We start from the raw sequence: 27,361 nt of genomic DNA on the forward strand, positions 1-27,361 counted from the left end.
CTTAAAATATTTTTTAACTACTTTCAGTAATGAGTTGAGTTCAAAGTAGTTTTTTAAAAAATAATAATAATAAATAAATAAATAATAGACGCTTCGGATATTAATTCATAATATTTCTCCTCTAATGGGTAGTACTTCTGAGGAGGGATGTTACAATCAATTCCTCTTTTCGATGGAGGTAGGTGCACAAAATCTATAATTTGTTTATTTAATGACCATATTTGGTCTACCCAATGTGCCATAATTACCATATACTCAATTTTTTGAGCATCCGACTTCCAAATATCAATAGTAATACTAATCCTTCTAGTCTCCTTAAAAGTCTTCTTCAACCTTGTATATTCTACTTAATAAACTTTAATGCAATCAGTTTTTAGTTGTTTCCTTCCAACTTTTTCATAAAAAGGTTAAAGAACGCAATAGAAATTAATGAAATCAAGATGCTCAGCTAAATTAAATGGTAATTTGAAAATCATAACCAAGTGAGCCAAGGCCTCTCAAACCTAAAACAACAATACCATAATCATTGCATTAGATAATACAATTAATTTCATAACCATTTCGTAATTACAATAAAATTATTAAGTAAACTCATACTTACCTTGTTATGCTCATAGTTCATGTTTTTCTTAACCATTGTTGGGGTAAAAAAACAATCAGGTAACCTTAAGTTTGAGGGTTGACAACCTAATATGGTTTGTCCCCCCACAACTAAATGTTTGCCTATCGTTTTCTTTCTATCAACATATTGAGCCAGATGTCATGTCAAATACATAGTTGCCCTTGTCTTTTGCAATTTTTATTTATTTATTTACTTTTTTTGCAATACCTACATATTGCATATGTAGCATCCCTAATAGTAACAAAAAACTTAGGAAAGCACTCCCAAATAGCAAATGTTTTTCTCCTCTTATTTAATGGTATAATAGGTGGTGTTTCTGTAGTTTCTTGAGAACATACATGCGTTTCATCTTCTTTAGCTGAAGATGAAGCATCAAAATCTTCCCCAACTCTCATATAAACCTCCATATCATTTTTTGCAACCCCTTGACTAAGTAAAGATGCTTCCATTTGCACTGACTTTCCTTTCATAAATGTATGCGATGAAGGAGTCATAATGCTAGTTATCAATGCTTGAGACAAAGCTCGACTAGCTCTAGATTGTTCTACTTTTTTTGATGTCATATTTTATGTCATCATCAAAATTAAACTTTTAGCTATTAATGTAATTAAATATAAATACAACATGTGTAAAGTCAATAAAGATAATTTTTGTATGTTGCCTATAAATGTACTGTTTCTGTTAGAAAGCAATTTCCTCACTAATATGTTGGCTACAACAGTATAACCAATGAAGGGTTATTTTAATTAATTACCCTAAATATCACTACTTAAATTAAAATTAATGGACTTTTGATAGCAGAGATAAAAACAAATTGATGGATCATCTATTTAAGGTTGATTCTTATGGAATTATAAGACCTAATAAAGATTAAACCAGAAAAAATGAAGCCAAACATAATTCAAATTATAAGATTTTACTATTGTATTTAGTATTTGGAATAATTGATGAAATTATTAAACTGTCTAAAGTATAGAATTAGATGCAAAGAAAAAGTAGCAATATTCAAAAATAAACTATATCCATAAGAGTTTAATTTTCTTATATGTTTTTTTCATGTTGATCACCATACCCTTCAGGAGAAAGCACCTACAAACAATAGAATATATAGGATTTATGTCACAACTAAACCATAATTGAGATAAAAATGACATAACCAGAAATCCAATTCCATCTAATAGTTTCACTTCTAAGGTTAACACACAAAAAAGAAATAAGATGCTGCAAAAACAACTTGCAACATTGCCTGATGAATCAAGCCATGCTAATGGGTATACAAGATGAAGTGATTACGTAAAGATCAACAGATCAATTGGTTGATAGTATTTTGTGACAGTAGCATGGAATTTGATTAGTTCAAATAAATGTTTTCCTTTTTCATTAACCAGGAAAGACAGTATCACAATCCTTGTATTATATCAATGTCACAACATGTTAAGGATACTACATTAATGCAAAAATGATCACTCATGCTTTACAATGCAACCATAAATTATCGCTCATGCTAAATTATCATATATAGTGCATAAATTATCACTCAATTTATACCCATAAATTATCATAGAATAACAATCTTTATCACTCAATTTATAGCAATCTTACTTAAGTCCATCGACCAAACAATAACATAACAACAAAATACATCAACAAAATAACCCTCAGCTTTAGTACATGGCCAAAACACAACAATAAATTAACACAGTAGCAACATAGTAGTATAGTAACAACCTAGCAACACAAAAAAGAAAATATGACAAAAACCCCAAATTAGAAACTCTAATGCCAAAATTAGGGTTCAATATATTCAAGAAAAAATTAACAAATTCAAAGTAAACAAATAACAAAAAACAAACCTAATATGTCCTTGTGTCATCGTTGTTGAACTTGTCATCATCGAATGTGAACATTGGACAAATAGAAGTGCTCTAACACCAAAATCGAAGATGATACGTGACTAAACTGGAACTGACTGCTCCAACTCAAAAGCTAAAAAAAGTCAATTGGAACTAACATTATTGACAGGAGACCGACACTATTGAAATTTTTGTCAAAGCCAAAAGTAGAAGAGAATGGCTGAGGCATTAACTTGAACCTTGAAAGCAAAGTGGAAATATAATTATTTAACTTTCATAAAAAATTTCCACCAAACTGCCCAAAACAACAGCATCCAAGGCAAGTCAAGTATTTACATTTTTTATTTCTCTTAGGTGAGCTCAATCGGCTTGCAAGCCTTCCGAGCCATTAGACTAAAAGCTCGAGCTTGAGCTCACTTTTATGAGGCTCCTTTTAGGCTCAAGCTTGAACAAGCTTGATTTGAATCCAACCTTAGTGAAAGATTGTTAGGATAATGTCTTAAAGCCAATTGTCATAACTATATTATATGTAATGCTTGATATTTAATTAATAAATATGGCATCTACAATATCTTTATTTTATCCAAAATAGATAATTGTCTTAAGAATAGTTGAACTGTAACTAAGGTATCAGTGCTCGAAACCTAATAGTGAGAACTTTATGTGCACATTAGTAGCTATTCTTAATATATCTATAACTCTGATATTATCATGATTAAAGACAAATGTAATAGTAATAGAGTTATCATAGTGTTAAATAACTTTATCAAAAGATAATGATAATTCTCATGTGTCAAAATTTGTTGACAACTTGGTGCAATATATAGGTGCATGTTGTAAATATGTTCACTAGATTGACCCGCCAAGAGGACTCCATAAGGATGGTTGTTATAGTGTTTATGAAAAATTTCCTCTTAATGAATAGAAGTACATGTGATCTTTAGACTTGAGGTCACCAACTGCCTTGTACAAGGATTAGTATAGTTTAACACCAATCTAATGTAGTCTGGTTATGGATTACCAAAAAAATGGCGATTAGTCATATCGTGATATATATGAAAGCTATGGTGGATTGATTAAGGATTCGTCACTCTCGAGTATAAAAGTTGATATCTCAGTTAGGGTCTACTAATGGATGTCAATGATAAACTAAATTTGTGGTTACAATAGGATTGAGTCGATACTCGATTCAATATTATCTAGTCATTGACAAAAGTTAACTTATATAATTTGAGGATACTTGAGGGCGACACTTTATTTATACTCAACCTCAAAGAGATATCATATGACAAATGAATCAAATTGTACAAGTAACTGTATCATTGAAAGACTAAGAATTCACATGTTGACACTCTATTAATTAAATGGTCGTGATATCTTGTTAAAGGCTAATCTTGATATGTGTCAAGACAGATGCCAGGTGGAAAGCCCAACATGAATCCAAACATTATTGATTTAGTGAAAAGCCTATGGGTGACACACAAGAGGAATTGATGAACTCTAGTGGTGTAGGATTATCCAAATTAGATCAAGTCCAAATTCTAGATAGAGGATTTAAAGTCTTGGAAAGGTCTATAGCCTAAAAGTATATTTTATTATACTTATGGACCTTAGTGTAATAATCATGAGTAACTGGGGTATTTGTCAAAAATAACAGGATTGAATTTATTTAGTTAGATAAATCCAAATCCTAATTAATGAATTCAAAAATCAAATACGTAGGGTAAGATTTTATCTTATCTTTATCCTCCCATGATTTTAGGTTGACTACCAAAAATCATAGGGAATCGATTAAGTGATGTACACCTAGTCCAAGTGTCTGGATTGGATGTGAGAAGCAAGCTCAAGTGTATGTAATTTACATCATTAGGGCATACATTTTTGTTTACATGCAACCCACCTGAGTTGCATGCAATGTCCAGGTGGGATTATTCCTAACTACAAGATGTGCACTTTGACCACTTTCATGGACCAGGTGTACATGAACCAAAATCCGCCCAAGCCATGCACAAGGCTTGGGCAAGCTTCTTATATGTGTATAAATACACGTTTTCTCGTTTTAAATAGACATAACATTATCAAACACAACCCCAGTTGCATAAAGAGACTACCCCTCTCTTATGTATACATACACTGTTCTCAGGTTCTAGCAAGGCTTGAGTACAATGTTAACCTTCATTCGAGTTAATTCTTTGTGTGAATACCAAGTAGACTTATGTTTGATTCTGAAAGCACGACTTTACAACCTCTTGCTAGAAGAGAAAGACAAAGGAACCACCTACGCAGGTGTAAATGAATAAACACCTTATGTGTGATATTTGTATGTTATAAATTAATCATCCTACAAGGGCAATTTGAAATAAGATTTGTGATAATGTTTGCAAAAAATTTTGTTGTTAATTTTGCTGTTGAGGGCCACAAATCCCTACATTATATTGTTCATATGAACTTTTTTTTAAAAGTTAAAGAGGGCCTCCCTCTGCCACTGGGTAAAGATGTGAGATGCACAGATGACTCTGCTTCACTTTGTTTGCCTTTATTGCTTCTTTACTTGTTCAAAGATTGGAGATACATTTTATAATAATATATTGTTCATATAATATAAAAGGTACAATACAAATAAACATAAATTTATGGACTTTTATTTTTTAAGTCAAGCAGGGTCAATTACCCGACTTTCCTCCACCATTACTTAATGAGTAGTTTATACTTTGAAAAGATAAATTAAAAGGAAATCAAATGTAATGTCAACAGATGAACGTTTTAGAAGTAAAGATAAAAAATTTATGTTACATCATTCCAACCTTATGAATATTTATAAAGCTAACCTCTGTCAAATTATTTTAGCATCTCAATCTTAATAAAAGGTGAATCTATGAAATTAACCGGGACGAGGGGATAGGAATAACTATGAAATCTACAGGGTAAGGATGTTCGCTGACTCGGCCATTGATTATTTATAAGCAATAGCAATTATTTATTTATGAGTCTCTCGAGTCCCACCAATAAAAATATTGAAAATGGGCCTAAAATTGTCCCGCGGCAACAGTGATAGCATCACAATTTACGATAAGCAAAGCATGCCATGCATGTTATGTGATGGTGTTGGCCCCGCTTTCTCACAGCAAAATCTCACACTGCTGCCTACACTAATGCGTCATCCAAGCTGTACAATACAGGATAGCTTCAAAAAGGAAGAAGTTTGCTCAGTTCAAAATCAACACCATTTCTATGCCTTTCTTGCAATAATTCTACAAAGTTTATCTACATTATTGATTCAAACAGAAGCTTCAGAATCTCTCGATTTTATATATGCCAGTAGGACATTACACACAAGTACACTAATGATGGTCACTATATATTACCTTGATTCAACGTCATTGGTCTCAGAGCCTCGTAGAAATGATCTTCGCCACCAAATCTGAAAGGATTTGCTGAGATTGGGGCATTCAGTACTATGCTTTGAGAAACTACAGAACCATTCCATAAACATCACATATTGTTGAAATATACCGTAATGAGCTGTACAAATCATACTTTCCTAGTTTAGAAGATTACAATTAATTAGAGGAAATTAAGGGGCTGTAATTGAGCAAATAGGATGGTGATTGTGGGATCATAGCTTAATTATAGGGATTCATTTCATGTAACTTCTCTATTTAATCCTGTGCTTGTACATATGCAATAATATAATAAAATTCATTGTGATTAAGATGGTATCAGAGCAAGGTTTTAGACCAATACACGTTTCCTAATCATTTTTTTTTTGTGAGTGATTTTAAAAAAAAAAAACAATATGAGTGAAACATCAGGATCCAAAACATTTCCTGTTGTTGTTCAATCTGAAGGAATATTCAATGCAGGAATAATCCTTACAGAAACAAATTATGATGTATGGTCTCAGCTAGTGGAAATGCAAATTGCTGAAAGGGACAAGATCTCTTATATTCGTGGCAAGACTAAGCCACCTGCAGAAGGAGATGAAGGCTATGAAAAATGGTATGCTGAAAATCAAAAGGTAAAAAGATGGTTATTAATGTCTATGGCTCCAGAAATTATGAGGCGTTATTTACGCTTACACACTGCCTACGAAATTTGGGATGCCTTGTCAAAAGCATTCTATGATGGAAATGATGAACTGCAAGTTTTCAATTTGAATCAAAGGGTCTTCTCAGCAAGACAAAACGGACGAGTTCTCTCTGTGTATTATGGGGAGTTGACTGAAATTTTTCAAGAATTAGACCATCGTGATAAGGTGATTATGAAGGATCCAGATGATGTCAAAGCTTACCGTAAATCCATTGAACGGTTAAGAGTTCACATATTTCTTGCTGGATTGGATGAGGATTTTGATCAAATCCAACAAGAAATTTTGCGCAAAGATCCAGTGCCAAATCTGGATGAGTGTTACTCTTTGGTTCGACGAGAAGCTGTACGTCGTACCACCTTGAAAAATGATTTCGGAACTTCTGAATCTAGTGCCATGGTGGCTAGGAACCGATCTACTCAAAGTCAACAAGATTGTGTTCGATCAAAAAATAGTAGAACAAATAATGGGATTGACAAGTCCTCTTTTAAATGCACTCATTGCAATCAATCTGGTCATACCAAAAGTAGTTGTTTTGAGCTCGTGGGATATCCAGAATGGTGGGATCACAGTCGCTCAAAGAAAAATCAGAAAAGGTCTTCAACTGCAGCAATTGTTGAAACAAAGATCAAAGATGATGTTATTGAACAAACCTCAGCATTGACATTATCTGCAGACAATGGTGGTAAGGCTTTAAATATTTCTACACCTGTTTTTAATAGTGCATGGATAATTGACTCTGGTGCTACAGATCATATGACATTTGATTCTAGACAGGTCTCACCACTTGATCCTTCCAATCAAAAATTTGTCTCTACTGCAAATGGAACATCTACCCCAGTCATTGGGAAAGGGCCCTTGAGTCTAACTGATACATTAAATTTAGACTCTGTGTTAGTTGTTCCATCTTTAGAATATAATCTTTTGTCAGTTTCTCAAATAACAACTACCTTATCTTGTGTTGTAATTTTTTGGCCTGATTTTTGTGTGTTTAAAGACATCAAAACCAGGAAGACGATTGGTTGTGGTATTAGGCAAGGAAGGCTATATTACTTGGACTTGGAATCACAAAGTACCGAAAGCTTACGACAAGCTTTGAAAATGGGTAGTCATGAGGAGGATAAAAGGAAGTCAGAAATTTGGTTATGGCATCTCCGTTTAGGACATGCTTCTTTTGGATATTTGAAAAAATTATTTCCTAATTTATTTACAAAAATTGATGTTGCTACTTTCAAGTGTGACGTGTGTGAACTTGCAAAGAGTCATCTTGTTTCTTTTCCATTATGATTGAATAAAAGTCCACTTCCTTTTATGCTCATTCACTCTGATGTTTGGGGTCCATCTAAGGTCACTACTTTGGGTGGGTCACGGTGGTTTGTCACATTTATTGATGATTGTACCAGGATGGCATGGCTGTGCTTGATGAAATCCAAAACTGAAGTGAACTCAATATTCCAAAAGTTTCATAAAATGGTTGAAACTCAATACAATGCAAAGATTCAGATTCTTCATAGTGACAATGGTGGAGAATACCAGAATATTAAACTTCAACAATATCTAGAAGCACAAGGAATGATTCATCACACTACGTGTCCTAACACACCCCAACAAAATGGAGTTGCGGAGCGGAAAAATCGACACTTGTTAGAAGTTGTCCGAGCATTATTAATTGAAGCTCATATGCCATTATCTTATTGGGGAGAAGCACTTACTACTGCAGCCTATTTAATAAATCGGGTACCCTCCAGCACTATCAATTTTAAAACACCATTCCAAATCCTTAATGAAATAGTTGATGCCCCATCTGTCCCAAATTTACCTCCTCATGTCTTTGGGTGTGTAGTGTTTGTACATCTCCATAAGCATCAACGCACTAAGTTAACTCCTCAAGCAGTGAAATGTGTTTTTTGTTGGATATGCCACACATCAAAAGGGATACCGGTGTTACCATCCTCCAACCCGTCGACTATTTGTCACAATGGATGTCATCTTTCATGAAGATACAATGTATTTCTCTGAGCCTGAATGTCAGGGGGAGTATCGAAAGGAAATTCAGACTCTCAATTATGATGAAAATGGGAACATGGATGTGATTAACTTAGATCTAAGTGGTCCAACATTGGACTCCAATGATGATGACATTCAGACTAGACAAAATCAAGAAATTGGTGAATTGACATTAGATCAAGGTATAGCCGAAGAAGTGAGGCTACCTCCAAGTCAACCTCATATTGAGATCCTTGAAAATATGGCTACACCTTCATCTGACATACCACACCAATCGCTTTCTGAAGATAATCCTGAGCCACACAAAAGACAGTTACCACAACGTCAAAATAGAGGTATTCCTAAACCCACATATGAACCTGAATTGTCTAGTAAAATAAAATATCCCATGAATCATTATGTGTCTAACCATCGGTTGTCGGAATCAAACATGTCATTTGTGAATCAATTATCTGCTGTATCTATTCCTAACAGTGTGCAGGAAGCCTTAGCAGACCCAAGATGGAAGGCAGCTATGAACGAGGAAATGAAATCCCTAGAAAAGAATGAAACATGGGAACTAGTTGATCTTCCACTCGGAAAGAAGCCAGTTGGATGTCGATGGATTTACACTGTGAAGTACAAGGCAGATGGCACAATTGAACGTTTTAAAGCGAGGTTGGTAGCAAAGGGATACACTCAGACCTATGGGATTGATTACACAGAAACGTTTGCCCCTGTAGCTAAAATCAACACAATTCGTGTATTGTTATCCTTAGCTGCAAACTTAGATTGGCCATTACAACAATTTGATGTGAAGAATGCTTTTCTACATGGTGAACTATTCGAAGAAGTCTACATGGATCTCCCACCAGGGCATAAGATACCAGAAAAACATAACCAGAAGGTCTGCAGGCTAAGGAAATCATTGTATGGGCTAAAACAATCTCCTAGAGCATGGTTTGGACGGTTCACAAAATCCATGAAAGCCTTTGGCTACAATCAGAGTAATTCAAATCATACTCTTTTCCTCAAAAAGCAGCAAGGAAAAATCACTGCACTCATTGTATATGTGGATGATATGGTGGTTACAGGAAATGATCCTGAAGAAAGGAAAGCTCTTCAAAACTACTTGTCCAAAGAATTTGAAATGAAAGATCTAGGCTCTCTAAAGTATTTTCTTGGGATTGAAGTATCCCGATCTAATAAAGGAATATTTCTATCTCAAAGAAAATACGCTTTAGATTTATTGCAGGAAACTGGTATGCTTGTATGTCAACCAGTTAATACACCAGTAGAAGAAGGCTTAAAGCTTCGTGAAGAGACCAGTCAAGTACCAGTTGATAAAGGAAGATATCAAAGACTTGTAGGGAGATTGATGTACTTATCACATACCAGGCTAGATTTAGCTTATGCTTTGGGTATTGTTAGCCAGTTTATGCACAATCCTAGAGAACAACATATGAATGCTGTTATGCGCATTCTGAGGTACTTGAAATCTGCTCCAGGGAAAGGAGTATTGTTTACTAAAAATGAAGACTATCAAAGTATAAAAGCATATACTGATGCTGATTGGGCAGGTGATGTCAATAACAGGCGATCTACATCTGGTTACTTTACCTTTCTAGGAGGTAATCTTGTGACATGGAGAAGCAAAAAACAAAATGTTGTAGCTCGCTCAAATGCTGAAGCTGAATTCAAAAGTATGGCACTTGGAATTTGTGAGACGTTATGGTTAAGACTCCTCTTGCAGGATTTGGGTTATTCAACTAACCAACCTATCCAACTATTTTGTGATAATAAAGCAGCGTGTGATATTGCTCATAATCCAGTACAACATGATCGTACAAAGCATGTCGAAGTGGATAGATTTTTCATTAAAGAAAAGCTGGATGAAAAGATTGTGGAATTGCCCGAGATTCGATCAGAAGATCAATTGGCTGATATACTTACCAAAGCAGTCTCAAACCGAGTATTCTCAAATTTTGTAGACAAGTTGGGCATGCGCGACATTTATGCACCAACTTGAGGGGGAGTGTTGAAATATACCGTAATGAGCTGTACAAATCATACTTTCCTAGTTTAGAAGATTACAATTAATTAGAGGAAATTAAGGGGCTGTAATTGAGCAAATAGGATGGTGATTGTGGGATCATAGCTTAATTATAAGGATTCATTTCATGTAATTCAGTGGCAGTGTAAGGAGTACCTAACGCATTGCTTCCTCTAAGGTCTTCATTTCCAGCCCTTTTTTGCATCTCTGCAGCCAAGCAAAGTCTGATAGCATAGGGCCAAACCATGCTTCAAAGCGCCGATCTTGCTTCCCATTGGCAATGCAGTTTCCGTGTCCCTATTGCAATAAACAAATTTGCTGAAACCCAGCTGAGTTTATACCTAATCGTTGGAGATGCATTCTCATGCATTTTAAGTAGTTGCTTTTGATCTACCCACAAATTGACAAATTCTTCTCCCATCTGCCGATCAACCAGGATTTCTAATAGCCAATTGATGTTATCAACCTGCCTAGAGATACGTTCAATCAAGGCTTATTCCTCTCTTCTTCTGCCATTTTCTCCGGGGGTTAAGTGTCGCTGGCCTCATCAAATAGGTTCCACTTGCAAGCCCAGACAAGACTGACAAACAACATAGAAAGCTTCCTTGTGGTCAGCTTGGTCTTTCTCGTAAACAGAGCTTCTACACAGGAGACCCTTGACCTACGACTTCAGATCATTTCTAACATTAGCAGCAGAGCATGTTGTGATAGAACAAACAAGCTGTCAGGCTAAATTTTGTTGGGAGTCTCCAGAGTCATGCAAGTATAATCTAGCCAAAATGTCTCTAGTTAGCATCTCATCAAACTTGAACCTAGTAAAGAGGCTCCTTTTTTCCTCTTCTTCCTCGGTCCAAGGAACAGCCTCAAGGTATTTTAGACAAGACAAAACACCTTTAGTAAACATGATGCCAGCTGACACAAAGCAGAATTTTTAAAAAGATGTTATTAGTATTCTATTTATTACCAAAAAAATAAAGAATATAGGAAAAGAAACAATAGTTCACGATTCAAAGATCTACCGTAATGTTTGAAAAAAGTCAAGAAGTTTCAATTTTTAACTCTTATTAAAGATTCGTCTGCATTCCAATTCTAGGGAAATAACATCAAAAAAGGTGAGGGCATACTGTTTCTTCTCATGCATCTTTATTGTGGTTCGATGCTCTTTTATATCATCAAGTGTGAAAGGAACTATTCAAGCATAAGCTAGCTACTCAAAAACAGAACCCCATATAAGATATCACTTTCCATAATCAGAATGTACACTTATCAAATCTGAGCTTTCTAGAATTACATCCCAGGATTTGATTTTACTAACACCATACTGTGCATACAAGTTTGCAGCAAACAACATTTGGTGTAATGCCTATATTCAGGTTCTTAAGGTTGAAAACCTAATCAATTCTCAAACAAAAACCGAAACACAGAACTGAATTATTAGAAAACTGAACTAGAAAAGAAAATGGAACAGATGGTAGGATCAAGTCTAGAAGGAGCATCTACTTGTGAGACAATATTAATTATTTATTATAAATTGCAAGAAACATAACTTTTTCTTTCAAAAATATAGAAACAGTTTATGTAACTACACTGTTTACACTTTCTATAACAATCATATTATTTTGCTCAACACTTAAATGTTTATACATGGATATTGAAGGATCCTCATGCCATGAGAAAGCCAAAAGTTATGAAGAGATGGCATCCAACTTTTTTTTCTCCTCTAATGGTTGCATTCAATTGTGTCCATAAGAAATAAAATTTAAATGCTTTAGAATATGTTGGGCCTACACAAGTGTGACTGGGCCTTTCCCACCCCAAAAGTCAACCCAACTGGTGAGATTTTCCCCCACACTTGTATACTCACACCCTACTTATTTCCCAACCAATGTGGGATTCTCAATAGAATATATTCGTAGGAATCAATTCCGATCTTAATTTGTTCCTACCTGATTCATTTCCAATCTTAATTTAACTCTAACCACTATTCAATTCCACCAACCAAAAGTTCCCGCATCTTAATTTGAAAATTAACCAGACCAAGTTGCACAATGCACCACCCATTTTAAAACTTGAAGATGCAACTATAAAACATCTGGGGCAAAAATTATCCCGCAGCCCAATACTTCTACCATGTTCAGATATCATTCATTAAATTCCAATGATAAACTATTAGGGTTGGACATTTGTCTTCATCCCATAGGGTAGTTTTTATTATAAACAAAAAAACACTTAAGTTTCAATAGAGAAAAAGAAAAAAATATTAAGATTTTGTTATTGAGATAACTAATTTTGGCTGATTGTGAGAGGTTTTCGACTCTTCAAACGGCTGAAAAATTGGAGGTGTTTGACTTTTTTAATTGTCCAAACTATCTTTCTAACCCTCCAATTAATAAAATGGTTTTATTTGACGGTGTTCTTTGTGCTTTATTTTTTTTTGTTCTTATTGAAAGTGTTAGATTCCTATCAAAAACTATTAAATATGGGTTTCTACTGTGATTTCGAGAAAGGAAATGATCGGAAATGGATGAGGAAGTTGAACAGTCTTTGGTTGAAGGAGGATCGTTGCTGGAACGTACCGTTGGAGTAAAATCAGTTCAAGATGATGATGGTAAAAGGCAAATCAATAACGGAAAGACAAATTGGCACGACAACGACAATAAAAAATTGTGAAGAATCGCCAGAAAATGGTCTCGGTATAGTCTTGAATCATCATCGAAAAAAAAATGAGTTGATGAGCGCATGCCAAAAAAGTGGCAAAAAGAAAAAACAGAAGAAGAAGAAGGAGAAGAAAATGGAAAGACGACAATGGAGAAGGCTGGCTAAAACGGAAAGATGAAGTTGAGAAATTGTAGGTGAATGAGGAGAGAGAAAAAATTTTAAAGCAAACTTAAAAAGGTGAGAGCTGTGGCAGATTGGCAGTACAGGAAAATGAAAAGCAAGTAGCGGGATGAAAATTGTAGAAAAAGTGGGAAAAGGGGGTACTTTGTTACCGTGGTTAAAAAGTTAACTAAAAACAATTTTAAAAAATGCGGAGATGAAAACGGAAGGGAAAAAAAGAAAGAAAAAAATTACTTTAAAAATGACACTTGAGCTTCAATGGAGGGGGAGGGTAATGTTTGGATTGTAAGACTTGTCTTTAATTTATAGGATAGCTTTTATTATAAAAATGACACTTAGGTTTCAATGTAGGAAAAGAAAAAAATATTAGAGTTTTATTATTTAGGTAGCTAACTTTGGTTGATTGTGGAAGGTTTTACAGCGTCTGAAACAATCAGATAATAAAAGGCTCTAAACTCTTGGAATTGTTTAGATTATATTTGTAACCCTTTAATTAATAAAATGGTTTTATTTTATTGTGTTTTATTTTCTGTTCTTATTGAATAAGGACTAGGTTTTTATCATAAACCAATTAAAAAACCTTTAGCTACTAACACATATACAACAATTAATCAAACATGGTATGACTTTAATCCATCCAAAAGGTTTATAAGTGAATCAGACTTTTGTTAGCTAATAAAATTTGTATTGTCTAAACGAAAGTTATATAGGTAATTTTTTAGTTCACATATGGAATGATAATGAGAATGCAACACATTATGTATCATCATATAATCAAATAATTGATAAAAGAGAGATAAATGTTAGGATGTCGTTCAACATCTATTAAGGAAATCCAAAAATTTGTGATAAACTGCAAAACTTTCAGCGAAAATCCACATAATCAAACACTTTATAAGTGATGACATTACAAGAAAATAAATTATCTACTACTATCTTAAGAGTTTTTCATAGTACAACACACACAAGATTTACATGACTTTGATGATTGAGTTGCCATTTATCTGGTCTAAATCATTTTTTAGTCCAAAGTGCTTAAATGTCAGCTGGTATCAGATGTAGCACTTGGCTCCTCAGGAATGCAATTGTATTCATAGAATGCAACACAAATATGTACTGATAAATAATGGTACCAAGATCATCCTTAGACTTATAAAAACACACATAACTGATGGTGCACTGCGTAAAACTAGTTATAACATAGAATGTTAAGACTTATAACATTATAGACAAACAGAATCATGACCCCTAACACAAAACTTCTCCCCCTAAAATGCTTCTATACAACCATAAATTAGCAAAATGCACAATTTTTTCCTCACAAAGCAAAACGTCAAAAATCCAAAACAAAACCACATAACTAAACTTGTCCATGAAACAAAATTTGCAACAAAAACACAAAAACAACAAACACAAAGATAATAAAAGTAATTAAAAAAAAAAAAACCAACCTCAAGTATATCAATACATCTGTGAAACCCAATCATCAATAACCTCTTAGTGAGATTCTCATTTTCCTCAAACATGAGTTCAATTGCTTGCCTAAACACCTCCAAATTCTACACATCAGGCACTTCAATCCTACAAACATTTCTCTTCTTTTCAAACCGTACCCCATTATTTTTATTTATATCATCTCTACCGTTCGTCTTGTTAAACTCCTCAATTAAACCACAAAAACTCCGAATTCACGCACAAAACCCCTGAGTTCATCTCCAAAATCAAACACCCACCATGTCTCCCCTTCAATTTTAGCCTTACATCAAACAAATCCCCGTCTCCCGAACCCAACGAGTTGGAGCATTTGCCCTTGTTCGGAGCCCGGAATGAGCTAGATCTCAATCTAGGAACTGTTATAAAGGCGGCCAGAGATTGGTTTAGACTTGGTCCGAGTTCCGGCCCTGACTCAACTGTCGGGTCCGAGTCTATGGGTCCGAGTCTATGGGTGAGACTTGACCCGGCGACAAGATCCGACGCCGATCTATCCTGTTGACGAGATTTAGGTCCAGCCTCGAGCTCTGCGGGGATGCATAATGGGCCAACACCAAGTTGGGAGCGGGTTTGGAAACGTGGGGTAGCTAGTTTTGAAGTTTTCGGGGCTTGCAGACAGGACGGCGAAGGAACAACACCAAGATCTCCGATGGGACTTTAGAGCGAGAGAGCGACGGCGAGTGGAGCTGTCCATTGTGTTCAGGAGTGAGTGAAGGTTAGAGAGCGATGAGCATTGGTGTTGGCCTGAATTGAGCGAAATAGAATTTGATGAAAATGCGTTGGTGGTTGCTTTTTCTTAGGAATTGGGGATGGGCTTTGGAGGGTAATTCAGTTAAGTTAGTTTGTTTTATTTTATTATTGATGATAATGAGGAACTTGTCTTCTTTTTTATTTAATTTTTGGGTTGGTTGATACTTTGGAAAGAACATACTATAATCTTGCTAATAATTCTTTTTGTCTTTTTTAATAATTATAATAAAAACATGTAACATAATGTTATTACTTTTATTGTCAATATTTATTATAAAATGGCCGTCTGATCTTATTTTAAAAAAAAATCCATCAATCAAAGACTTCTGGTTAGTTTTTCCATCTCCATAAATTTAGTTGATTTGTTATAATTGATTGGTGTAATAAAGAGTACAGGCATTTTGGTAGAGAGTGTGAGCTGGACTACCATGTCATTTGATTGAGGAATATTATCTGTTTGTTTTCATTGAGTGAAATAGTTGGACAGACAAAGGTTTCAATTATCCCATTAACCCAACTTTGGAACCCAACCCAATAACAGGAGTTTGTTTTTTTGGATGCATAATAATGGGTCTAAAGGACACAACAATTATGAGCCCATGGCTCTAGTCCGAAGCCAACCAAAAACAATTTGACATTAAATTCCTCTAGTGACTCATCACGTGCATGTGCATCCATCAGATCAACCGTCCACGTTTCCCCATCAAAGTCCACGGGATGTGGAGATTCTGCTACGTTAACTTGCGTAGCGTGGTTCACTAGACTAGCTTAAGCCTTAAGCCCTGGAAAATATTAAACTTGGAAAATAAATGAAGGCTCACTTACGTTCAGTCCTACAGCTAGCTGCCCTGCCACAAATAATGGAAGGATCATCGGTTGTCAGCAGGATTGATCGTAAATCTTCCATAAAAACTAAGCCCAGAACGCTCAGTATTCATCAGATTCGATACGCCAGAGGAAGCCGTGAAAACGAGAAGCATGGGGGAAGCCAAGAATGTGTATACGGAGGTAAGAGCGAAGATATTAATTAGTCTCTCTTCCCCTCTGCTATGTCTATTTTTTTTAATTTTTCAATTCGCATCTGATATTCATAATATAAGGCAGATCTTTTGATATTAAAATTGTACGCATATTCTAGATTAATTATGCCTTTGGCAGACAACACATCAGTGTGTTTCAGTTGTTCATCTTGCAATCAACTTGGGTCAACCAAAATTCAAAAATTGAGATTTTGACTCTATTATTACATTATCATATATCATTTACCCTTATGTGTTTGATTATAAGAGGGAATTAATTGATTCCGTAAAATTTGCAGGAATTGGCACCAGTGGAAAGTGGAAGAGAGAATGAAGGAGACGAGAAAAGAGGCTGAGTACTGGTATGATAAACTCCAATCTCCATTGCCAAGGTATGTGGCTTCCGCACATTTCTAGTGAGTCAGCTTCGATATAACATAATTGTATAAATTCAAGATGGGCTTGTGTTAGCATCAATTACAATTTCATTTATTTGTTTCTTTCATTTCCTCCTTTTCACTAGTTTTACAAATAAGTAATCAAAAACCTTTTTTCCCTCGACTACGATTTCTAAAACAAAGCCGCATGAAGAGTGGCCGAAAGTCTGGAGTCCTAGAGGTCTTGCTGATGTTTTCTGATGTTTCAAAGAGGTTAATAACATTTGTTTATGATAGAGTAGCTCTATCCATAAAAGGGGTACTTGGAACTTTTAAGCTATAAAAATATGATAATGAACATCCAAGGAACTTGCCATTCAGCTTTCCATAGAGGTATTTTAGGGAAACTATGAATTTAATCTTGATGGGCAAGACATCAATATTAGTTAAAGAATCAAATGCTTGCACACTGAATGAGAAACGGTGTATGCAAAAAATAAACAAGCAAAGGATGAAGGATTTCCATGGAGTAGGATTACACACACGAAGGAAGAAAAAGTAAAACAGAATGGCAACAAGACTAGGACAAACACAACTATATTACGTAATCATTCTCAACCTAGCCATCAAATGCAAGACAGCTAAAATCAGAAACCTTTGCAGAACAAATATGAAAAGAAGAAATGACAACAGAATGAAGAAAATACGAAGACAATCTGTGTTTGTGACTCCCGGTTTGCATCTAATACAAGCAGGCAACCAATGACAGATAACATAAACTTCAATAAAAATGACTTACGACTTCAATATTACTTCTTTAAATAATAGGATATCATTTTTGTTTCTTATTTTTATCATGTTTAGTATGTTTTATTAAGATGCCACACACGTGGTCTGCCACATAGAATGATTACCGCTGACAATCATCCTTAATGCAGATCATGATGCGCATCCTATTCTTTGAAACTGATACTGATTCTACATTCTTATTCAAATTAATTACACACTCTACTATCTAAAATATTGTGTATATATGCATAAATTTGAAGGGGTCAAGGCTTCACATGCTGCTGCAAATAGATGATCCCATTCCTGGCCACCTCTTGAGTAGGTTGTATCCACATATGGAAAACCCTCCAACTTATTTGACAAAGCATCGTTGGTGCACACACAACTCCACCAAGTCACCTCAGCCTTGACAACAATGGAGGAGGACCATAAGCACACAACAGAGCATTTAGATCTTTTGCTCCATGAAGAGGAGCCAGGTACTTTGCAGCTGAAGCAAGACAGACAAGCTTAGGGAAGCTACATTGTTCTCCTGGTATAAAATAAAACAAGCAATGACAAAAGAACATGAGCATGCAAACCCTAAAGCACAATTTAAAACAAAGACAAAGGCAAAACAAAAGAGTCCATTCTTCATAAGAACAGACCAAGTAGTAAACCAAGACAGCAGTTGATCCTTCAAGGTGCAATAAACAGTCAATTTAATACGCATAGAAAAACTAGGTTCAATAGAATACATAAATCAGCATACCCAGTGTCTTGTTTAATGGAACCCATCAATGATATCTGTTCTGACAATCAGAGATTTATCAAAGTATAATATGATCCACCTCATATTAGCTATTCAGAAATGCAGCCAATAGGTCCTCAGCTCTGTACTGCTCCGTCAGCATGCAAGGACACTGACTTAACCCAGGATTTATCATGAGGGATGATTGCTCAGCATTGTAACAGTGCATGGAAGGACTCTGAATTAACCCAGGATTTATTGTGGGCAAAGATTGCTCGCCATTGCAACAGTGCATAGGAGTCTGAATTAACCCAGGATTTACTGTGGGCAAAGATTGCTTGGCATTGTAACAGGCAATGGAAGGGCACTGAATTAACCCAGGATTGATTGTGGGCAAAGATCGCCAGGCATTGTAATAGTGCATGGAAGGGCACTGATTTAAACAAGGATTTACTGTGGTCAAAGATTGCTCGGCATTGTAACAGTGCATGGAAGGGTACTGAATCAACCCAGGATTTACTGTGAGCAATGATTGCTCAGTATTGTAACAGTGTTTGGAAGGATGCTGACTTAACCCAGGATTTACTGTAACGGATGATTGCTCAGCAGTGTGACAGTATGTGGAAGGAAACTGACTAAACCCAGGATTAAATTTGAGGGAATATTGTTCAGCATCATTATGACAGTGCTGGTTAGAGTACAACTCATCAGTGTAATTGAATTCAGATGCCCTACTTTCAGCAGGCCCATTCAATGGTGCATCAAGATCATGCAACTCGAGAAATAGAGCATTATCAACCAGGATTTGATTTGGATAATCGCAATCATTTAAACTGAAGGAGAAATCCCCTGCACCTTCACTAAGCCTACCAAAGTCTCCCAAGTCATTGTAGATATCAATGCCATCTGAATGAGGCAAAGCTTCAACACTATCATTATGCTGGTGACCAAGAATCTGCAAACCCATTAATAAATCTCATATTAATGCAATGTTAACACCTCCAAAATTAAGACACATGTAAAAATAGCAGCTTAGAAATTAAGAGAAATGAAAATAGGAAGCATTACAATACAATTAACCTATGGTTCTGGAGTCCAATAAACATAACCTCACAAGTATACATGAGTTCTGAGTAGTATCTTTCTTCATGTCCATACAAAAATACCTCAACGCCAATATTATAAGGATGCGGAAAATATAGAAATAGAACAGGGTAGATCTTCTGAGAAAAGAAAAACTAGGAAAAGGAAACAAAAAGTACAAGCATTTTAGTGGATTATAAATAAATATATATGATTACATAGAAGAATTAGATGTCTAACCAGCTTAGCTGTCAAATTGGCAACAATATTATAAGCAGTGACTGAAATAACACATATTTTCAACAGCATTCATTTGAATACACGTAATTAAAATGGTAGAGGAGTTTACACACCTTGTTTTGACCGTTTTCATTTGAAACCAAAGCACTATCTTCTGTGAAGTAAGCTAACATTGAGTCAATATCATCCTTATGCAAAACAAGAGCAAACTCACTAGCTACACCATTATTTTCAGTAGTAGGTGAAGGCATAATGCTAACTGGAGGGATAGCATCTGAAAGACATGATGAGCTAGCAGCTACAGGATTGATTAGGTTAGGCACTGGAATTGAATGGACACCTGCAGATACTGCTTCCATACAATCGACATCCTCATCATCATCCCAATCTTCTTCTTTAAATGGTGCTCCATATTGAGCACCATTTCTTGGGCCAAGGCCGGCCTTCTGGAAAACTATACAAAGCACATAAGCATCCTGATAACACAGGAACCAATTAGAGTCCAGCAACAAGAAATCCCTCAAACGGAGGTTTTGTATGTTGCGATAAAAGAAAAAGAACACACACAAAATGTGTATAAGATTACTGCACATTAGAAAACCAAGGTAGAAGTCAGCAAAACATAAATTAACAATAATCTCTAAAAGAAATAAACTCATTATGGTACCAATTTGAAGAGGTTCAGAAAAATGTCAATTCTTATTTAAGAAGAAGCGAGGGCCCTACAAAAGGGTATATGTCTTGCTTCCTCTGAAGGGCAGAAAAGACATCATTGTAAAACCTAAGTCCAGCAATGCTAGCTAACAAACAACAAAACACCACAATCAAAAGAATTCACAACTTCATAAAATGACAACATGCCTATAGATAGCTGATTAACAGAAATAATATGAATAAACAATACTTCAAGTATGAAGTTCACCAAAACACTATGCAGCATCAGAAATACCATGAGGCCTTAATGAGTGGTGATAACCAAAAAATTACTTCAACAATCTACTGGATTACAAAGCAACCCTAAATATATAAGTGCAAATATTTTAAGCAATTAAAAAAAATTCAGAATCAAGCATTACCTGTTCAACACCTCTGTCTGCCAGATCATTTTCCTCAATTCTATACTCATGCATAACCCAATCTGTTCGGTCGCCTTTTGGAGCTTTACCTCGGTGGAAAACCAAAGTCTTTATCAGTCCCACTGTATCATTATTGTACTGAACAGGCCTATCCTTTCCTGTAGTCTTCCAATACCCAAACTCAGTAGCACGATTCATTCTAGCCCCATTAGCATATTTCTTTTCCCGTGGGCAAAAGAAATACCATTTTAAGTCCCCACTTCTCAAACTAGATCTTGCTGAAAAATAATAAAACAGAAAAAAACAAGAATGTGAAATCAGTAAATATAATCTCACTCAAAATTATGCACACTTAACAATGTAATTGAAAAATAAATAGCTTACATATATAAAAAAAAAATTTACCAGGTAGATCCCAAGGTGCGTACTTGTATATGTCAACCTCTGCAATAGCATCAACAGGGAATTTCCTACCCATTACTTTCCTCTTCAAATAATACTTTACCAATTCAATGTCTGTAGGATGAAATCGAAATCCTGGAGGCAGTGATTTTTTCCCCATAGGAAAATTCAAAAGGGCGTCCCACTATACAACAACTTCCAATAGTTGCTCACAAGTTGTGAATGAAGTAAATATGTAAATCTTGTACTTAATCTCTTAATTCTGAGGTAACAAATTGATTACCCAAAAAAAATTATATATCAAATAGCCTATTTGCAAAGACCAAATAACAAACTACATGGAACTAATTCAACAGGAAAATTTTTCAAGTCCAGTGTCGAAATAAGAAATTCCATGAACACCACAGCCTCTCCCGGCTCAAAAATCCAAAATCAGAAAGTAGAAAAAATGTATCTTTCTTGCAGGGATCAAAAGACATCTGGTGTGCAAAGCAAATCCTGTTTTAAACATTGTTAGATTCACAATCTGAAAAAAAAAAATTAAAAAAAAAGAAACAAACTCAACAGATACATATATCCAATAATTCTCAAAAATAAAACAAAGCTAGATAGATAAAAGTTAATAATCCATAAATTTGATGCCTTTCTAAAACAACAAACATATTTTCAAAATTAATTCAAACCCAGATATTGAAATCAAATAATTAATAAATCCTAAGAAAAATTTCAAAACCCTAACAAATCACAAATGAAACCCAATGAAATTAAAACGCGGAAAGCTAAAATCTAATAACAGAAGCCAAATCAAACCAACATAACCCTAAAAAACAAAAGGACATATGACGAAATGGAGAAATTTTGAAGGAAAATCTTACCGAGAGAAAGAGAGCGCTGGGAAAGAATAGTGTTGAGAAGCAAGCAAGCAAGCGTGACGAGAAAGAATGAGAGTGAAAAAGCGGAAGAAACGTGGAAAAGAAAATAACTTCGCTAGGGTATTATGGCCATTTGGATGGATTATTTTATATTGCCCCTTAGAGGATGCCCCAAAAAATACAACTATATATATACATTTATAATAATAGGTATACATACATTGGCTACAAATAAGGGTATGCATGGTTTGATTCAGTATAGTTTAAGAGTTTTTTTTTCAAACTAAAATTAAAAAAAAATGTTTAAAAATTTCAAATTAAACCAAATCAAATCAAACCAAACTAAACTGAAAATACACAATTTGATCTAAATTAGGATACGGTTTAAACTATAGTTATCAGTATTATATGATATATGATATATATCTTACGATACGATAAGATACAGATGAAAAATAATATATATCCTAAAGTATATCAAATTAATATGATACAATAAGTATATAATACAATACAAAACATATTACTGATATAAATTGATATATTTTTTTGAAAAAATGATAGTATAGTAAAGATGTATATGAAAATTTTTAAAATGTTAAGGGTGTTTATGATATTTCTCAAATAATGACATATCAATTATAATTTTTCATTATTTTATTAATATTTTATTGTTTTATTTTATAAAATATGTATCATATAATACGATACACAATATATGATATGAAAAATTAGATTTTTGATATACAATATGATACATGATTCGACTGTCATAGTTTAAATCTTTTTAAATTATTCAATTTTAAAAATATATATCATTTAATAAAATTAATTAAATTATAGTTTTCTAAGGAAAATTAAATTAAATGTCTCATTCTACCCTATATTAAGCAAAAATGCCCCATTTTCAAAATCTCATGTAAAAATGCCTTAAAAATTTTTTGAAATGTCAATACTACTCTCCATCATTTTTATATAAACTCTCACTCTCATACTTTTCTCACATAATACAAACTCTCAGTCTCACATTTATTTTTACTGAATATTTAATATTGTAGATTCATTCGAAAAGAAGAAAATTTATATTTTTGAATTTGTGAGAATAAAGTATTCATACGAATCTTAACCCAAAACTTAATTTTATTTCTTAAATTAAGTTCATATATTATATAAAAGGAGCGTTTAAATATTTGATAATATATTAGGATGTTAAAAAAAGTTAGAAAAATATAGCGACATTTTGATATAATATATAAGAGTGTTAAATGAAATGTTAAATAAATATATGAGATAAATAAAATGAGAGGACATTTTGATATTATAATAATATCAAGTTCATATATGTTATAAATATATATGAGACAATTTGATATTTTATAATATATTAAAGGATTAAAGAAATATTACAAAAATATATACGCAATTGGATAGTAACTAATATATGAAACAAACATTTCGGTTTCAGATAATGTATAGGGGTGTTAAATAAAATGTAAAAAAATTAAAGAGGCATGTTGATATTCGATCATATATGAAGGAGTTAAAAAATTACAAGAAAATATAGAGGTCATTTTGATATTAGTAAATGTTTAATGTGGATTTTTTATGATAAATGTTTATTTTTTTACCAAAATTGTTCATTGTATAATTGATAATTGAAATAACTGATTATGTTGATGTTCATCTCGAAGGAGAATTGATCCAGTGTGATCAGAATACAATGAAATATATTAGAGATTTCAATAAAATTAGTTGAAATTTCATCTGGGACAATAGTTGAGAGATTTATCCAACTGTTGAATGAAGAGTGTGGTACCAATTCGATTCAAAACTACATTCAACTATGCATGAAACCGAAAAGCATCAAGCTCAACTCCCTTATGAAAATAAAAAATAATGAAGATGTAAAGGGTTTTATTAACATGTCATTATACTTCCATCAATGTATTCTAGTTTTTGTTATATGTATCATGATCCAAGGACAAGGAGAAGAAGAAATAAGTGGCAACAATGATAAAGAAGTGAAAAAGGAATCCGACAGGGAAGACTTGATTGATTTTCATAATGATGTATTTTATATCATTGTAGAATGGGTTTGTTAAGACAAAGAGAGGGTTTTAGATTTGGGTGACTTTGATGGGAACGAGATGAATGATGTTCCTTTTGATGAGCCAGACTTCAGGGATACGTCACCTGTTAGTTGTGATATAAATAGTTTCAAGCTTGAAGATTATATTTTAAGTGACGAGAATTATTCTAGACCATTTTTTGATAATATCTCCACTGATCCATTTAAGTGGCTACTTTATTTTCCTCAATAGTCTTCAACAATTTCAAGCAGTGCAAGATCGGTGTGAAAGGAGAATATTACAAAACTTGGTGACATATTTAATGATAAAAATCACTTGAAAGATGCAATGACTCAATTTGCCTTAGAGAAAGGATTCTAATACAAAATGATCAAGTCAAACATGGTAAGATGGAAGATTAAGTGCTTTGATGAGAAATTCAAATGGTTTCTAACAAGAAGAAAAGTAAAACTCAGTCAAGAATTTTAAATCCGTAAAATGAATCCCACACACACATGTTTAATAGATCAGATAAAACCACATCATAGACAAGTTGAAGCTCAGCTTTAGATCAATCAATGAAGTCAAAGTTTGTGTTGATTGATTGTATTTATCGGTCTAAAGAGATCATTATTGACATCGTCTATAGGTATAAAAGTGAAATATCATATTTACAAGCTTGACGGGTGACAAATTGAGCATTATATTCATTGAAAGGCTCATCAAAAGACTCAGTTATACATTTACCAGATTATTATTATAATTTAAAACGTGCTAATCTGAGAACCATGACACATATAAAAACAGACGAGGAGCATCACTTTTAGTATTTTTTCATGATATTAGATTGTTCCATCCATACATTTAAACAATATCTTCGACCAATTATTTGCATTGACACTACTTTCTTAAAAGGTCGATATCTGGGTCATTTATTTCTCACCATGACCTTGAATGGTAATAATTAAATCTATCCAATAGCTTTCGGTGTGGAAAAAAAAACATAAGATAATCAACGTGGTATTGGTTTTCGACAAAGTTTTAAATATTGCATCTATGAAATATCAAAGTCGGTAATAATCTCATATCAATATCATGCTATATTTTTTGTAATGGTTGAGGTCTTTTCAAATATACACCATGGATATTGTTACTATAACCTTTTTTGTAACATGCGATCGAAGTATAAATGCATCTCATAGATAACATGTTTATAAATTTGAAAAAAATTATAAATCTTGATAACGAAGTGCTCATATTATTTATAAACTCACAAGTTGCATGTTTATACTGGAAAACAGTGAAGACATATACAAAGGCTGATTTTGAGACTATGATAAGACCTATTGATGACGTACATATTCAAACGGAGGATTACTTACATGAGGTGAGGTTTCATCGATAGAGCAAGACACATTTTTCATGTCACAGGTATAACATAATGACAACTAACATTGTAGAGTCATTAAATGCCCTCGTCAGACACGCACGAGTGTTGTCATCATGATGCTAGCCAAGTTCTTCGGGGCACATTGCAGTAATGGTTTTACAAAGGGAGAAACCATGCAAGTATGTATGACATTAATTCTAATGATATAATTGACTATGACTTTTTACTCTTATGTTTATTTATTAACAAATGTGCTAATGTTTTTTAATATTATAGATGAATGCCTTCACTATGTTACACCATGAACAAAAGAGTAGTTTGGCCACCATGTGTTGAAGGTTGCGTGCTTAGAGGTTTGTTCAATTACAAATATTCAGTATCAAGTTATAAGTAATGGCAAATTGATTGGCATTGTAGACTTTCATTAAATAGTTTGTAAATGTATCGTAGCACCCACAGGTAAGCCCAAAGGAATTTCAATCTTTCTTAGTTTTTAAATATGATGATTAATGAATTCAGGGGTACACACCCGTGTATGGAGGTATACATGGTCATGTATGGTCAACAGTAGTTAACAAGTGGATCAGATTATAATAGCGACAAAACAAAAAGTTGTTTTAATTGTATAACTAGACACACGACCGTGTATGATTCATACATGCCTAGGATTCACATTCTGGAGATAAAAAAATAAAACGCGATCAACCCTAATTTTCTCACATTCATTTTGCTTTCCACCGCCAAAAAATGAGAGAATGTGAGAGAGGAGTTTGTGGTTGCTTGAGGAGCCATTGCTGATCATCAAAATCGTAATTGTCATGCAAATGAGACTTTGTTGACAGAATCCAAGTAAGTGGAATGGTTTCCCTTGCTTGATCACGATTTTTACGATGCCTTTTTTTGTTAAATACACAATCAAAGATGATTTAGATATGATCGTGAATAGAACAAGTTATAAGCATGCTTAATTTCTAAACCGGTATGATGAATATATGTTTTGGTTTGAAAGATGTTGTCTTTAGATTTAATGTCATGAGATTTTGTGTATGTGTGTTATGGTTAAAAGAATAGTGAAAATAATATGTCTAGGATGCTTAGAGACTACTGTTATGTAAGTCTATGTGTGTATCATCAAGATCGTAATCAGAAAGGCATAGAAACCGAGGGTGTGATTTCCAAATTGTGATACACAACTATGTATAGCCTTATACGCATTCATGTGTTATTCTAGAATTTTGAAAACTTGAGGATCTCACTTTCGTTTTGAGGGGAGAAATGCACGGTTATGTGGTATAAGACACATGCCCGTGTATGACTCTGCAAAAATGGGCGACATGCACCAGAGGACACATGGTTTATACACGTGGATCCAAGTACACAAAAATATGTCTAAGTAAACTCCTTATGTGCATCTGCTTTATACACGACTGTGTATTGAATGTCACATGTTTGTGTATATGGTTTAGGAGGCACGTAGTCATAGGTTGAGAAGCACACGATCATGTACCTTTAGAGAAAGTCAAAAGAAAATTATACCCCTAAGTTATGTGCATAAAGGGGTGAGAGTTATATAAAATAAGCAATGAGCTAATAGAGGATAAAAAATTCAAGAAAGATATAAATGAGGTGTCCAA

At 34.0% G+C, this 27,361-nt stretch overlaps 1 protein-coding gene, 1 long non-coding RNA gene and 2 pseudogenes across 5 annotated transcripts; 1 reads left to right on the top strand and 3 right to left on the bottom strand.

Moving 5' to 3' along the window:
- Positions 1–10,648: 10,648 nt before the first annotated feature.
- Positions 10,649–15,024, bottom strand: LOC123218075 (annotated as a pseudogene).
- LOC123218152 lies at positions 12,355–16,080 on the bottom strand (annotated as a pseudogene).
- Positions 16,081–16,287: 207 nt separating this feature from the next.
- On the top strand, positions 16,288–18,699 carry LOC123220255. Of its 2 annotated transcripts, XR_006503012.1 has the most exons (3): positions 16,465–16,688; positions 16,999–17,091; positions 18,015–18,699. It is a non-coding gene; the product is annotated as an uncharacterized LOC123220255 (long non-coding RNA). The 2 variants fall into 2 exon arrangements; XR_006503011.1 differs by lacking the exon at positions 18,015–18,699 and having other exon boundaries at positions 16,288–16,688; positions 16,999–17,258.
- Positions 17,857–22,434, bottom strand: LOC123220244 (NAC domain-containing protein 82-like). 3 transcript variants are annotated; one of them, XR_006503009.1, is made up of 7 exons: positions 22,272–22,434; positions 21,400–21,894; positions 20,995–21,272; positions 20,645–20,718; positions 20,032–20,503; positions 18,617–19,550; positions 17,857–18,397 (listed from the first exon to the last, which is right to left on the bottom strand). XR_006503009.1 is itself a non-coding variant. In XM_044642337.1 (6 exons), exons 2-6 carry the CDS (start codon positions 21,554–21,556, stop codon positions 18,702–18,704), a joined length of 1,830 nt encoding a protein of 609 aa, XP_044498272.1. In that variant the 5' UTR covers positions 21,557–21,894; positions 22,272–22,434; the 3' UTR covers positions 18,550–18,701. The 3 variants fall into 3 exon arrangements, 1 of the variants encoding a protein (XP_044498272.1); XR_006503010.1 differs by lacking the exon at positions 20,645–20,718 and having other exon boundaries at positions 20,032–20,394; XM_044642337.1 differs by lacking the exon at positions 17,857–18,397 and having other exon boundaries at positions 18,550–19,550.
- Positions 22,435–27,361: the final 4,927 nt, after the last annotated feature.

The sequence above is a fragment of the Mangifera indica genome, chromosome 1, assembly GCF_011075055.1.
Source record: "Mangifera indica cultivar Alphonso chromosome 1, CATAS_Mindica_2.1, whole genome shotgun sequence".
Taxonomy (NCBI): domain Eukaryota; kingdom Viridiplantae; phylum Streptophyta; class Magnoliopsida; order Sapindales; family Anacardiaceae; genus Mangifera; species Mangifera indica.